The sequence below is a fragment of the Berghia stephanieae genome, chromosome 4, assembly GCF_034508935.2.
Source record: "Berghia stephanieae isolate SIO BIC M18660-M18661 chromosome 4, UCSD_Bste_1.3, whole genome shotgun sequence".
Lineage (NCBI taxonomy): Eukaryota > Metazoa > Mollusca > Gastropoda > Nudibranchia > Aeolidiidae > Berghia > Berghia stephanieae.
In genome coordinates, this window is record NC_088363.1 from 40,468,872 (window position 1) to 40,485,249 (window position 16,378).

Sequence of the window (16,378 nt, forward strand, 5' to 3'; positions counted from 1 at the left end):
CCCCCCCCACCCAAACAAAACAAACAAGCAAATAAAGAATCATCCAAAAAATTCCGTTTGTCTCGACTGCTGGAAATCGAATCAAAGACCTGCCTGATGACCGATCAAATGCTCTGCAATAATAAAACAAACGTCACTCAATAGTTAGGCCTATTTAAACAGTTAAGTGTAGTACTTTGAAAAGACGCATATTTAAAACTTAGGCCAGAAAACTCTTACTTCAAATATGTATCGATTTAAATGACCCTTCTCTGGGCAAAAAACTATTAAACCTGGGGCCTCGCGAGGCCAGATTTGAGCATTTTAATTTTTCATGTGTTGCCAAGAAGGGTCATTTAAATTTATCGATATTCGAAGGACGAGTTTTCTGGCCAAAATTTAAAATTTTGTCTTTCCAGATTCCGGGAGTTAACTGGTTGAAGCATAATATTATATTCTTGGCAAGCTGAGACAGTATGATTCATTGTGGTGTTTATTTTTCCCTCGAATTATTCTTCCTGATTTGTCTAGCATTGTTTCTTAAACATTGTATTCAAATATCTATCTTACACTAGTGTTTCCTAATCTGTCACTTCGCAAAAGCAACGAGACCAAAGTGTAAATTCTATTTATAAACTTAAGCTTTTTAAATAGCTATACGAGTTCAATGCGCTTCACAAAAGGTTCCTATCAAACAACAACATTTGACATGTATGTAGGCCCTCATTTTACACCTGAGTACGGTGAGAAAATGTGAGTAAAGAGCCTATTCCAAGAACCTAAACTATTGGCTGCTCAAAGCTGGACTAAAACCCAGGACCTTCCGATCCGAAGACTAGTGTCATTTCACTCGGTCACATAGCCCCACACAATCCACATCCACAATGAGATGTGCCCTCATTCGATTATCATTATTGTGCGGCTATGTGGTCTAGTGTTATGACACTCGCTTTCGGATCGGAAGGTCCTGGGTTCGAGCCTCGCGCTCGGCGCATAGTTGAGTCTTTGGAAAAGGCTCTTTACTCACATTCTCTCACCGTACTTAGGTGTAAAATGAGTACCTGGCGGTTAACCGTGTTGTCTTTGTCCGAAAAATTGTAATATCTCCTAACAGGCGGCATGTCCCGTCCTACATGTTAAAGGTTGTTGTTGACCAGGGATCCCTTGTAAAGCGCTTTGAGCACATTTAGTGGATATTGCGCTATATAAAGCTCAAGCTCAATCATTATCATCTTTGAAACTTAGAGATTAAAATTAACAAAGCTTATTCAATTTGTGTGGTCTTGTTTTATGACACTCGCTTTCGGATCGGAAGGTCACCGGTTTGAGCCTCGCTCGGCGTACAGTTATGTTCCTTGGAAAAGACTCTCTATTCACACTCTCAAGTCAATGTGATCCTCATGTTATCAACACCAAATTATCTGGAACAAAACAACATAATGACATTCTCTAATTTGTGCGGCTATGTGGTCTTGTGGAAATGACACTCGATTTCGGATAGGAAGGTCCAGGGTTCAAGCCTCGCGCTCGGCGCATAGTTGAGTCCTTGGAGAAGGCTATTTACTCACATTCTCTCACCGTACTCAGGTGTAAAATGAGTTAACAGCGTTGTCTGTGTCCGAAAAATTGTAATATCGCCTAACAGGGAGTCATGTCCTGTCCTACATGTTAAATGTTGCTGTTGACCAGGGACCCCTTGTAAAGCGCTTTGAGCACCTTTAGTGGATATTGCGCTATATAAATTTCAATTGTTGTTGTTGTTATTGATTTTACTGTCGTTTGAATGATAATTGGATAATTCAGATTTGAGTCTTGATATAAGTCCAACCATTGTCATCATTTATAATTTCATTCTCCAGGTGCTGCAAATGCATCAAACATATTTCCTCAAGAATGAAGGGCGGGGAATAGTACCACACACCAATGACAACGTCTTCGTCATTATACCGAAATCACCCAAGGTGACCACAAGGTGTGCAGGGCACGCAATAGAATAACGAAAAGATACATCCAGTACTCGATTACACAGCTATTGCCCATCACCTATCCCGGAATGAAATCCCTCCGCCAAGGGCCGGTATAAAACCAAACAGTGGGTCGTCTAGCTTGAGTGTATGGCCCTTGTTATCTCCCTTGCATTTGCCACGTGAGACGAAGGGAAGCAAGGACACAATGAGGGTAAGTTTTAATTTATCATTTTGGAGTTAACTTATATTTAAGATATTATAACACAAACCTTAAAATCTATAAGGCAATCAATTACTAAATGTATAATAAATGAAATTTACATTCATCTTGTGCAATATTTGTGACACATCAACATGTCTCCAGGTTGAAACTTGTATAAAATGGGATTTTTTGTTCAACTCATAAGTATATTGAGACTATATTTAAAATTTGGCCAGAAAACTCGTCCTTCAGATATAGATCGTGAAGTCCCAGGTTTTGAGCGTTTTTGCCAAGATGAGGGTCTTTTAAATCGATCGATATTTGAATTTTTAAAATTTGGGTATTTCCAGAGTACGGCAGTATAACAGTTGTTTCGATTGAACACTTTATAAATTGTCCTCTATGGAGTCTGTAAACTTAACCAAATTTTTAAATATTTTATTTTATCTATCTTATTTTATCTTCCAAATGGCTAACTAGGATAATGAATTCTTTCAATATCTTATACAAGACATATTATTGAAACAGTCTTAGGCGTTATTAATAAAGACAAACATTTTTCGTATTAATATTCACTCAATCCTAGAGACTTTTGCTGTTTTTCAAAATTGGAAAAGATGTATTAAAAATGAGCATGCACATAGATAGATAGTTTTATTCAACTATCATTAACATGTAAAAACCAAAATCATTAGCTTTGATACTACGCCTGTAATTTGTCTCAGAAAAATGTAATAAATAGGCATGGGGTAAAAGTAATTACGTATATAGTCTGTGTTAGGGTTGAGTGAGTTAATGAATTCAAATTTTATCGATTTAATGCAGAACCAACATATAGATTTAAATCGACTCAGCATAATTATACTCTTTCAGGTGACGGGTCACATTTTTTATAGTTTTTAATATATTATGTAGTTATTTTGTATCTTTGTTTGCATCATAATTGTATTATCTGTTCCTATGGTAAGAAAAGGAGCCGATAAAACGGTAACAAACGGAAACATGTTTATAGAGCAATATGGACATGCTCATAGCACTTTTCACGGGGCTTTGAGGACAACAGCGACGCTTAACATGTAGGAAGAGGCATGACGCCTGTACGGCGATATTACAATTATTTTCATAAAAGAAACAATGGTGTTAACGGCAGGGTATTCATTTTACACCTGAGTAGGGTGAGAAAATGTGAGTCAAGAGACTTTTTTTCCCGAGGACTCAACTATGCGCCGCTTAGAGCAGGACTGTAATTCTAAACATTCTGGTCCATATAAAATTGTCATTTAACAGTACCATGCGGTAGTCGCAAAAATAAAACAATGGCATCATTCTTGTCATTTATACTTTCAGAGTAATCTCATAATTTATTGTGCTTTGCGGTCAAGTCGTGTAAATTGTGTAATTCGATATTTATCATATAGAATGTCTGGTTGGTGAAAATTATTGTTTTGTTTTGGATCTTAAATTACTTTGTTTAACAATAATGATAATGATAATAATAATAATAATAATAATAATAATAATAATAATAATAATAATAATAATAATAATAATAATAATAAGAAGAAGAAGAAGAAGAAGAAGAAGAAGAAGAAGAAAAAGAATAATAATGATGATAATAATAATAATAATAATAATAGTAATGATAATAATAATGATAATAATAATAATAATAATAATAATAATAATAATAATAATAATAATAATAATAATGATAATGATACTAATAATAATCATCATTAGTATCATTATTATGATTATTATTGGTATTAATATTATTATTTTTATTATGTTGTATTATTATTATTATTATTATTATTATTATTATTATTATTATTATTATTATTATTATTATTATTTTTATTATTATTATTAATGTTATCATTTATTATTATTATTATTATTATTATTATTAATTATTATTATTATTATTATTATTATTATTATTATTATTATTATTATTTATACTTCTACCACTACTAGTAATACTGCCACTACAATTACTATCACTGTTACTGCAAACTACTAGAAAGATCAGTTCTAAAACAATATAAAAATATCAACAACAACAAATTCTACTACAACAATTCTGCTACTAATACTAATAACGATAACCTTATGGGTTCTACATTTGACAACAGGCCCAATATGTTTTCGCCCTCCTTATGGCTGTGGCCCAGGCAGGGGATCACAGCGAACCACAAGCCGTTCAACGTACAGGTATATATCATATTATAGCAAAATCAAGCACTTCTTCAGTTCTTCCTTACTCTTTTCTTTCCTTCTTCCTCTTTCAGCTTTCTTCTCCTCTCTTCTTGTTTCCTCCTTCCTTGCTTCTTCTTCTTCCTTTCTTCTCTCTTCTTCTCCTTCTTTTCTTCTTCTTTCTCTTCTTGTCTTGTTGTGTTGTTGTTGTTGTTGTCTCTCTTTTTTTTTTTTCTTTTGTTTCTTCTTCTTCTTCTTCTTCTTCTTCTTCTTCTTTCTTCTTCTTCTTCTTCTTTCTTCTTCTTCTTCTTCTTTCTTCTTCTTCTTCTTTTCTTCTTCTTCTTCTTCTTCTTCTTCTTCTTCTTCTTCTTCTTCTTCTTCTTCTTCTTCTTCTTCTTCTTCTTCTTCGTCTTCTTCTTCTTCTTGTTGCACATTCTAACAATGGAAAATTCCAGATAGTCTTAAGCTCATCCTTCGGTGTAAGTCCTTAGTAAATCCTAAAATTATTCATTATGTAACATGAAAAAGTATCCATTTGAATTTGTATTGCTTTACTTTACGATCGTCATTCTCTTTTCCTTCCCTTCTCCCCCTCCCCCTCTCGCCGATCACTAAAAGCCTACAGACCCAGCCCCAGCATCAGTCCGTCCAAGGCGACTGCCATCAGCTACAGCGCACCCATAGGAAGAGACAATCCCTTGGAGGGAAATTTTGTTGATGATCTTTTCAGTGGGACAGGATTTGGGTGAGTCCACTCTTCTTAGATTGAATTTACACGACTTCTTCCGTGTATCAGATAAAGAACTGAATAAGTGTTTATGAAAAGTGCCAGACAAAGCAATAAAGAAAAATAGAAGACAAAATAAAATCCCAAAACTCAGTCAACCTCGAATGGGGATCGAACCTCGGACGTTCTGATTATCGGTCAGACGTGCTACCATTAATTTGACTCAAAATCCCCCAAAAATGTTGGATTTGTATTCATGCTCACTAAAAGACTATTTTTAATCGCCAATCGGCTGTCTTTTATACCTTATTTCACACCAATAAAATATGCGAAAATATTCTGCAATCGTTGAATACATTTTCTATTCAGCGCATTCACAGCATTATTCAACGATTACATAATATTTACTAAGAAATGATAAGATTTTCCAATGAGAAGGGTGGAATAAATTGCATTTATGTTTCTATATAATGTGTATTAATTCCATTTCTTGCAACGTTAATCCACCTCACCCCCTCCCTCTGCTCTCCCAAAGCAAAATAAACTATGATCCATTCTTTTTAACGTACTAGGGGCAAGTCTGCAGCTCCTTACGAGTCCTCGTACCAAGGTGGTGGTTTCGGTGACTACGGGGGTGGAGACATCTTTGGGGCTAGTGGCTTTGGAACCAAAGACTCCCGTACCTTTGACGTTGGGGGAAGATTCCAAAAAGGCACTGCTCAGGTGAGAAAATCATATTTTTTAACCCTATGATTTTTATTTATAGGAGAGAAAGAGAGAGAGAGAGAGAGAGAGAGAGAGAGAGAGAGAGAGAGAGAGAGAGAGATAAATGCTGCATAAGGAATTCAAATGAGCAAGGTGTAAATAGTTAACGTCATACTTTGTTTCGGAGCGCAAATAATATTATAAAGTAATGATACAAAATGAATATAACATCTTTGAAAAAGAACAAAACACCAAACACTTAACGTTTCGGGATCAAACCTTTTCTTCAGCCAATTCTAAAAACCAATAATATAAACATTAATGCATCACTTAAAACCAGACAGACAGCGGAAAAGTATATAGCACGTGGAGAGAAATGTCCGAATCTAAATATCTGTTTTTCCCCGGGACATTGTGGACTAATTCCCTCAGAATATCACTCTCTGGGCATATTGTTTTATTGTGATAAAACCCTAATTCCTTATCAATATAGGCATATCATTGTATCGATTAATTTTTTGAGACTCAACACCAAGTTGAAGTTTCAATTTACCTTATGAAGGAATATTTTAAAAACGTAACGTGGAAAAATCAACTCAGCGAGTTTTTTGAAAATATCTTTAATTATATATATGATTCATCGACAAATTCAACTTTGAAAGTTTTACAGTGACAATCGTTAAAACCTTAATTTTAAAAAAGACTTTCTCTTTTCCTTAGGTGAGCTTCCTGGATCAGCACGCTGATCGTTCTGACAGGAACCAGGACAAATACGCAAGAGATTACTCCGCCCAAGAACAGGGAATAGGGCGGGAAGACAACCAGGAGAGACGAGGTCAGCTGGGAGAGGCAGAATTTGAGAAACAACAGAAGAAAGACGCAACAAAGGGACAGAAACAGGTTGGTAAAGCAGAAATTATGGTGTCCTATCAAAACATGGTCTATGGAGCTTATAAAATTCCATTTTTAGATAAGGGGCCATGAGTGGGATATCGTTACCGTATTGAAACGATTGGCCACCATTAAAAGATATGATCTTGTATTCGTCTTTGTGAGGCTATATGGTCTAGTCTAGTGGTATGACATTCGCCCTCGGATCCGAAGGTCCTGGGTTCGACTTCTGCTCTTAGCGGTGCATACCTGAGTCCTTTAAAAAGGCTCTTTACTCACGTTCTCTCACTGTACTCAGATGTAAAATGAGTACCTGGCTCTGTCGGAAGAAAAGGTTAAAAATCGCCTCTTCCTACATGTTAAGTGTTGCTTTTTGGATAAGGACGTTCAGTGGATAAAATAAATGATTAAAATAACAATAAAATTCCTTTCATTTATCTGATAGGGAAATTTTTTCTCTAGGGTCTATTCCAAGGGAAGACTAGATAACTCAGGCGTCATCCGCAGTGCAGCGCCTCAAATTGGGCTAGGGTGAGGTGACTTGCTCAAGATCACACAGAGCAGTGGCGGGTGATCGAACTCGGTACCTTTCGGGTACGAAGCAAAGACCCTTACCGCTGACCCACGCTGACCCAAAATGCGCTATAATAGACAAAAGCCAAGTCGAAACAAAATTGTCCAAGGCTCTGTCTGTGTAGAAACGTTTCCACCAATTGGTTATCCAAGAAAATGAATATATTAAAATGTAAGCTGAAAAATTATATTGAACATCTATGACAGTAACCGTATCCACTAAAATAGTCATAAAATGTGACCCACCGTCTCAAGGTAATATGTCGGATTGAACTAGTTGCTGGAAATTAGACTCATAGCCAAAACAAATAAAAAAGAAATGGAATGAGTATAATTTCTGTTCCTTATAGTGGAGAATAGACACAATTTCTTACTTTGTAAAAACTCAAAAAGTTCGTCTTTTTATCATTGGTAATATAATTCATTATTCAGAGTTTTATTCACATCCAACAAGTTATCAATTTATGACGCTGGGCCACAAATATCTCTATTGGGGTTTTGTTTCGTTTTTCCTTAGCCAGCAATATTTTTATATTTCTATATTTATCATTTTATTTTATAATTTAAAAATATCTAAAAATAATTATAATATATAATATTTATTTTATACTTTTCAGAAATATTTTTATATAATTTATATATTATTTGTAATACTTGATTACGTTGTAACATTTCCAAAATTAGAATATATTCTAACAAAATACCATTCAAAATTTGATTTTATGAAATCAAAAATCACGCTGTAACTTGTGCACTAAGTACGATTTATTCGTCCATTTTTGGTGATTTTTTGTTACTATCTAGTCTAAATCAATTTGTTTTACATAAATCATTGAAAGTTAAGATTTGCCACATGATAAAAGAGCCACGGTAATAACCATGCGTTGTGTATGTTTGTCTTCCGAAGCAAGAGAGCTTCAAACAGCAGGCAGGTGCCTGGCATCAGGACACAAAGCGGCAGAACGACCAATTGGCGCATGTGGGGACATTGAACCGACACGATGGGGAATTGCTGAGGTAAGGAGTGCCGTGGTACATGGGATTAGCATCATCGTTATTATCTAATTTAACATCCTTGATTATCATTATAGTAGTACTAATAAGAATAAGATAATGTCGTTGATGATGATGATGATGATGATGATGATGATGATGATGATGGTGATGATGATGATGATGATGATGATGATGATGATGATGATGATGATGATGATGATGATGATAATATAATAATAATAATAATATAATAATAATAATAATAATAATAATAATAATAATAATAATAATAATAATAATAATAATAATAATAATAATAAAAAAAATAAGAAATAAGAAGAAGAAGAAGAAGGAGAAGAAGAAGAAGAAGAAGAAGAAGCAATGTAATTTGCCCGCTAGCCTATCCCAAAGTACTTGCCGTCAAGTCAAACAGACCCAGCTTCCAATGACTAATGTGTGAACAAGGGAAGTCAGATAAAAATCTCGACTCCACCCGGGATCAATATAGGTCCCATAAGGTGTGAAGTGTGTGCGCTATCAGCTGATATATCACTTCCCCCCCCCCCACCCACCCACCCACCCACCCACCAGCAAATTATGTGTAAACTGTTTCATTTCACTGCTTTGTCACAGGTCCGACGTGAGTGGAAATGAGGGCAGTAAGGGTCTTGGTGTGAGAAAGACCGCCTTCATCAACGGCAATCTTGGGTTTGAAAACGTAGGCTACAACTTTGACAAGGACTTTGACCAGAGAGCTAACGAGCGCGGAGGATATAAAGAGGTATGTGAAGAATTCAAAGTATATGTAATTGAGCTTTAATTCTTTTTTTATATTGAACTTTTCAATAGCCACTAAACGTGTTCAAAGCGCTTTATAGGGGGCCCCTGCTCAACAGCAACACCTAACATATAGGACGAGACATGACGCCTGTAAGGCGATATTACAATTATTTTTTCGGACGGTGAAAGGATGTGAATAAAGAGTTTTTTTCAAGGACTCAACTATGCGCCGAGAGAGGCTCGAACCCAGGACATTCCGATCCGAAAGCGAGTGTCATACCACTAGACCACATAGCCGCACGAACATGAAATAAGGAGGTGACTCTTACATTAGAGAGAAATATAAAGTGAGTAAATGTGGCTCATATTATAATCAGGGAACAACACAAAAAACACATCATTCAGGCCCTTGGCCTTCACCAGGAGACGAACTACACAACACTAAAATGTAACCATACATTTTTGTGTTTTGTTTTTTCGAATCCTGAAGAAGGTCAAGGGCCGAAACGTTGTTTGTTTTGTGTTTTTCCCTTTATATTTGAGTCACAATTACTCACTATATTTTTCTCTCGGTCTCATTGTCTCATTAAGGCATCTTTCGTTTTTGGTTTTGGCTGTTAATGCGTGCTAAGTGATATTGATAGAAAGTGTATTAATATACTCATTATAAAATGCCAAGAATGAATTTGAATGTTTTTTAACATTCAGGGCATTTTTCAAAAACCAATCAAAGCTAGTACCTTCCCTTTAAAATCTGTTAATAAATTACGACAAAAAAATTGCCGTTTTCTCTGACTAATCAAAATGTTACTTGACGAGTTTTGAAATGTGAGGATGACCTCAAATATGAATAAGATATCCTAAACTGGCTTGACCCTGGATTTGAACATGCACATCAAACTGGACGGCAACCATCGCCTGGCTATTTGAGGAGAACAGCGCATACAACATAGGTTCACTTGAGAATTGAACTTAATAAAATTAACTTAGCAGAACGATCTTTGATCTTGTATAGGAATGCTGATGAGTAAGGCTTCTCGGAGAGAACGCATTTTAGTTTAGAATGCAGTATGTTAACGCTTGATTTATGAACGTGACTTCGTGTGGCCATGTTGTCTTATGGTATGACAACTGGATTTTGATCAGAAGGTCCTGTAATAAGTCCCGCTCAAAGCGGAGCATAGTTGATCCATGGAAAAGGCTCTTTACTCACATTTTCTCATCGTGAACATGTATAAAATGAGTACCTGGTCGTTAACGGCGGTATCTCTTTTGGAAATAAAAATGTAATTTCGTCTTACTGACGTCACGTTTCGTATTACATGTAAAATGTGGCTGTTTGCTAGGGACCCTTTGTAACTCGTCAGTTATACAAAATGTTATAAGGTAAATTCCAGACATTATTTATATTCCAATAATTATATATGACCGATTTCTATACTACAGATCAGATATAAAAAAAACTCTTAAATCGCCATACCACTAGACCAACACCCGCATACCATAATATAATATGCAGCTAAAATACCAATGTTACAAAATTAAATGTATACTTCTTAAAACTAACCGTGACATTTTAATCACCAGGTGACAGGCAGAGACGATAACCACGTCCAAATATACCAAGAAAAACAAAGAGACCACAGACTCTTAGATTCCAACAGTGAAAAGTTCAGGAAAGCCGATGATCTCTCCAGAGCTGCCAAGAAGAACGAATGGCTGCAGAACGCTCTCCAGAAACAGGACCATGACAAAAACTACGGTGCCGCTGATAAACTGAAAGATGCAGCTGCCAAACAGGCTGCGGACTTCAAAACACACTTTGACAGACGAGATGACAAAATTTGGAACGCGGCTCTGGCCCGTGATACTGCTTTTAGAGGTGCGCAAGACAAAGCAGCCAAGAATGGACTTTACAACAAAGACGCCATTGCTAAAGCCGCGGGTCATAAAGGCGTTGCCGATAACAAATTCTACGACGGTAAAGAAACAGGGCCTGTTGGATATGGAGGTGCTCCTGCCAGAAGCGGTTACGGATCTGTCGGGTACAACGCACCAGGAATTAATGAATATGCGCCACAGGGTGCTAGTAAAATTGCCAGTCAAGGAAAGATCGGTTTGCAAGGAGCACCAGCGGGACGTCATGTTGGAGTAGGAGGTCCAGCTGGAAGCGTAAAAGGTCGATTGGAGGCAAGTGGAGGTGATGTCCTCAATGCACACACTGAGAAAGCCGTGCAAGGAGATCTTGGAAACCAGCTGTGGGAAAACTCTGCCGAAAGCAAAGCTGACGCAAGAAACAACTATCATCGGGATAAGGGACTTGAAGACACTATTCAGACTGACCAGGCAAATCAGGGCAAGTGGGCCAATCAGAGGGAAGGGTTTAGAGACGGTCGTAGACAGGGATACAGTGGGGATCGGGCTAGAGCTTCAAGGGGTGGCGCGGCAGTAGACAATTCCTTTTCCGACTCTCTATCATCTTCCAATCTTGACGCCGCAGACAAAGGTCTTGACAAGGCAAAATTGGACAGAATAAATCTTAAAAGGAATCAAGTAGATTCTAGACAAAACATTAGAAGTAAGAAGCAATTCTACCACGACAAAAATCAAGATGGGTATAACAATGAAGGACTTAACTATCACAGAAATCGGGGAAACAACGACTTTGGAGCCCAAGAGGCTGCTGAGAAAGAGGCTAAGACCAAGTTTAAGAATGCTTGGCAAGATAGCAAGAACAGTCGGGGCCAAAGACATTTTGAAGACCAAGACTCAAGACGAACCTCAAATGGGGATGCTGGGTGGAAACGCCAACAGTCTGACAATGGAAACGCAGCTGCTTTTAATTTGGCTGCCGATCGGGCGCAAAACCAAGCTCGTGGCTTTGATAGAAACAGAGCGCGCAAGGAATTCGACCGCTTCCAGCAACTCAACAATCAGAGAAATCAGAAGAGTTGGGACCGTGCCAATCGTGACGCTTTTGGAAGAGCCAAGGGTCAAAATATAGGAAGACGTGTCGACGGGAATTTCCTTTACCAAAGCGGTGAAGCAGCCAGACCTTCAGTGGGATATAGTTCTTCACGATTCCCATTGGGCAATTCAAGATTTGGGTCTGCTCCACTTGGAAAAGTAGATATTTATAACCCGTACGGCCAGCAGGGTTCAGGTGATAAACAACCAATAGCAGTTAGTGATAAAAATACATTTGATAAGATTGGAGCCGGGATTGGTGGTTCTCAGTTTGGACAGTATTGGTAGTTAAGATAAAGGCAAAATTAATATTTGTTGGTTTTTCTGTATAATACTTGGTTATGTTTTATTTGAAATAAGTAATGATGTAGTTACTGTGTGACTAAAATCATATCAATTGCCAGATCGTTTTGTTGATTAAAAACTCAGTACTTTTCCAATATTGTTTACCCTATAACGTGTTTCAATAGCGTCAATACTGTTTGTATTTATAGAGTGATGCATGAATATGTTTCGCAGAATTACATTTTGTGAAACACATATTAAATAAATATAATCTTTGTAAAAATAAATTGTATTGTGTTTCATAATTCCAAACCGATAATTTAACTTAAAGAATTTGACCACTAAAACAATAGCTAAGTCGCCAAAGCCTTTTCAAAAATTTGGACACTCTAAAGAAACGTTTTGAATTAAAAACACACAGTTGCGAGGATTGTTTAAGGTAACAATCTTTACAAATTGTACTTTCATAGTTCGAACCCCTCTCATTCACCACCGTGAGCCACGTAAAAACCTTTCTCTAATGTATTATTTTCTTAGTTCTATTGAAATAACCCCAATAATTTATACTTCTATGACCCGTCAACGATAGTTTATTTTGGGGCAGCATGGCTCAGCGGTACGGTCTTTGCTTTATACCCGGAAATTACTGAGTTCGAATACCAGCTGAGTTGTGTGACCTTGAGCAAGGCACCTCGCCCTAGATCAGTTAGCGGCGCTGCACTGCAGCTGACGCCTGGGTTATTCCAGTCTTCCCTTGGAATAGACACTAAATAAAAATGTCCCCCATGGGATGAATAAAGAGAATTTTATTTTATTATTTATTATTTTTATGTAAAATTTGTTTTCGCGCGCTAAAAAGAAAAATGTTCTTTCTATCTAGATATATTCAAAAGCGCTTAGAGTCAGAGAATGACCTCTCGGATAAACTCTTATTATCATGCGATGTTTATCTAGCATGATATTGGGGTATCCATGCTCTTATATTGGACTCAGTTACATAACCAAAGCTGAACGGACCGAGAGAGGTCTGAGAATAATTCCAACTTAAAGTGGATCCATGGGTTGAGAAAAAAGTTTTAATAGATACGACTCGTCATTCAAATTTCGATCGGTTAAAATTGATGGCTCCCCCGTTACTAAGCATTAATCAAAAAGGATATGTCCTGATATTAACCCTGGTTCGGGGTCCCCTTTACTATTTATTTCCTGTATGAAATTGGCTGAGATACCCTGAGTACATGTCAAACACACAAATAGGTAATGAGCATTTCTCGCAATATTTTGATATACTGAAAAAGGAATTGCATTGCAAAACCTGATGACACGATATATCAGTCTTACCTTGAAATGATTTACCCTAAATACACATCTTTTTCTCCAAGGAGACGAATAAGGAGAATTTATTGTCTAGAGAAAAAATAATGCCATCTTTAAACATTCACATGGAGAAGGGAAGCGGTCGATTTAACCTTTAACCGGACACGTTGTTTTAACGGTTTGACCAAGACAGACGTAAAATCACTAAAAATGAGCTTTTATATTGGGCAATATCCAATAAACATGATCAAAGCGCTTTACTTGCGGTCCCTGGACAGCAGTAACAATTAGCATCTAGGACGGGACATGACGCCTGTAAGGCGATATTACATTTTTTTTCGGACAGAGACAAAGCTATAACGGCCAGGTACTCATTTTACATCAGAGTACGGTGAGAAAATGTGAGTAAATGGCTTTCTGAAGGACTCAACAATGCGCCGAGCGAGGCTCAAACCCGTGACCTTCCAAGCCGCATATTCATCTTTGTCTTTGTTAACGTTTGAGTTATGGGAAACCCATCACTGTAACTGGTCTCTGGTAAAAACGGTAAGACACCGTGCCAGGTTTTATGACAAAATTGTGATACACTAAGAGCTGATGTCTTCCCCAGGTCCTACTGGTCACCAACATTGACCTTTGATCTTAGTCAAAAGGCCGAGAAGAATAACAAACGCAAAATCTTCAGAATCGCAAAAAATAACAATTCCAAAATTTCGCGCCCCCCAAAAAAAAAATCAAAATATCGGGAAATGAACACTCCCCCCCCCCGAATCATAAAAGATAGAAAATACCTATATAATGTTGTTCTATAAATATTCAAGACTGAGCAAACAGCTGAGAGAGAGAGAGAGAGAGAGAGAGAGAGAGAGAGAGAGAGAGAGAAAGAGAGAGAATTTGTAGCCACAAATATGAAACTTGGGATTGATTTCTCTTCGGGAAGACGGCGAATAAATTTAATTTCTTACATTGTAAAACATTAGAAATGTGTTTTATTATTTATTTTTAAAATTGGACTGCGTGGCTCAGCGGATATGATCTTTGCTTCGTACACGAAAGGTACCGAGTTCGACTACCAGCCATGCTCAGTGGTCTTGAGCAATTCATCTAGTCCAACTCATCCCGATATAATACTTTTTCAAGACGTACGGTCACAATTGGATTCCGCCCTTAGTAAATCTGCCTTATTCTAAAAACACAAGTATTAAAAAAAATTGTCAGAAAACTCATACTTTATTTATAATATATCGATTTAATGACCTTCACCTTGGCAAAAATGAAACAACCTTTCAAACCTGGGACTATGCTAAATCAGTAAAGGAAGATAATGTGAGTAAAGTTGAAGATCTGAAGTTAACAGGAAAAATAAATCACTAAGAAAAAAGTAAGATAATAAGGACTGGTTCAGATAGAGAACATAAGATTCCATGAACAATCTATCAATATGCCCATTCTGACATTGCCTAAAAGTCTCATGAGGGCAAACGCAATGAACTCTGTAATGAAGGAAACACTCGAATGCTTTCCAATTATAAACTGAGCTTTATAAATTGAGCTTTTATATAAAGGAATATCCACTAAACATGCTCAAAGCGCTTTACAAGGGGCCCCCCTGGCCAACAGCAGCACTTAACATGTAGGACGGGACAACCCGTCACTCAACGTTGCAGAAACAGGATGCCTCCAAATGTTTCAGAGAATTGTTTCAATCTGTGTAAAATATTAGTAACGTCTGTGAAAACTAAAGTGTTATCTGTTTGTTGGTTTGACTGTATTATGTGGATGTCAAACGGAGAGTGATTTTCTATTAAGGGGTCAACTGCATAAAGAAGAAGCAGAAGAAGAAGAAGAAGAAGAAGAAGAAGAAGAAGAAGAAGAAGAAGAAGAAGAAGAAGAAGAAGAAGAAGAAGATGATGATGATGATGATAATAATAATAATAATAATAATAATGGTGTAGATTTATAGTGCGCCAAACATCCCTTCATCAGGAGGGCTCTGGGCGCATAACATAGATTAACTTAATCATTAAGCCCTAACACAGTAAACGAACAACGCTAATTATACACATAATCAAAAGAAAGCCTGTCGGAATAAGAATGTCTTCAATCGACGCTTGAATTTCTCTAGTGAAGACGAAGAACGTATCTCTAGTGGTAGTAAATTCCACAACCTAGGACCAGAATGCTGAAAGGCGCGTTCACCAGCCTTCACTCGACAGCGGGGTGTTTTCAATTTGAGGTCGTTCGTTGATCGAAGCGATCGCTGTAGGTTATACCGTTCAACGAGGTTTGAGAGATATGCTGGTGACGAGCCCTCCAGGCATTTGAAAACGAAAGTTGAAGATTTATATTTAATCCGCTGGTCCACTGGCAGCCAATGCAGCTGCTGTAGTAATTCGGGAGCTGCAGTTTTTCTGTCTTTCTGTAGTACAACGCGGGCTGCCATGTTCTGTATTTTCTGGAGTTTGTTTATTTTGTCCTTTGTGAGACCAACAAACAGTGCATTGCAATAGTCCATTTTCGGGAATATCAAAGATGTTACCAATTTGTTGCAAGTTTCCCTATTAATAAATGGTCTGATTGTTCTGATATTTCTTAGAATGCAGATAGCACTTGTTCTCACATTGTTAATATGTTTGTTCATAGACAGATCACTCTCTAAGGTGATGCCGAGATTTTTTGCTGATGTTGTGAGTTGTATTTTGTCATTATCGTTGATTGTCAGTGCCAGTGTAAATGGATCTGTCTTATTATTTGAACTAGCAATGAATAAGGCTTCAGTCTTGTCGCCAT

At 37.1% G+C, this 16,378-nt stretch overlaps 1 protein-coding gene across 1 annotated transcript; it reads left to right on the forward strand.

Annotated features, from left to right (window-relative positions):
* Positions 1-1,982: 1,982 nt before the first annotated feature.
* On the forward strand, positions 1,983-12,558 carry LOC144970568 (uncharacterized). The gene is made up of 8 exons (XM_078910335.1): positions 1,983-2,157; positions 4,287-4,365; positions 4,966-5,092; positions 5,647-5,797; positions 6,500-6,679; positions 8,151-8,260; positions 8,873-9,020; positions 10,607-12,558. The coding sequence occupies exons 1-8, from the start codon at positions 2,152-2,154 to the stop codon at positions 12,272-12,274; spliced, it is 2,469 nt and encodes an 822-aa protein (XP_078766461.1). The 5' UTR covers positions 1,983-2,151; the 3' UTR covers positions 12,275-12,558.
* The last annotated feature ends 3,820 nt before the right edge of the window (positions 12,559-16,378 follow it).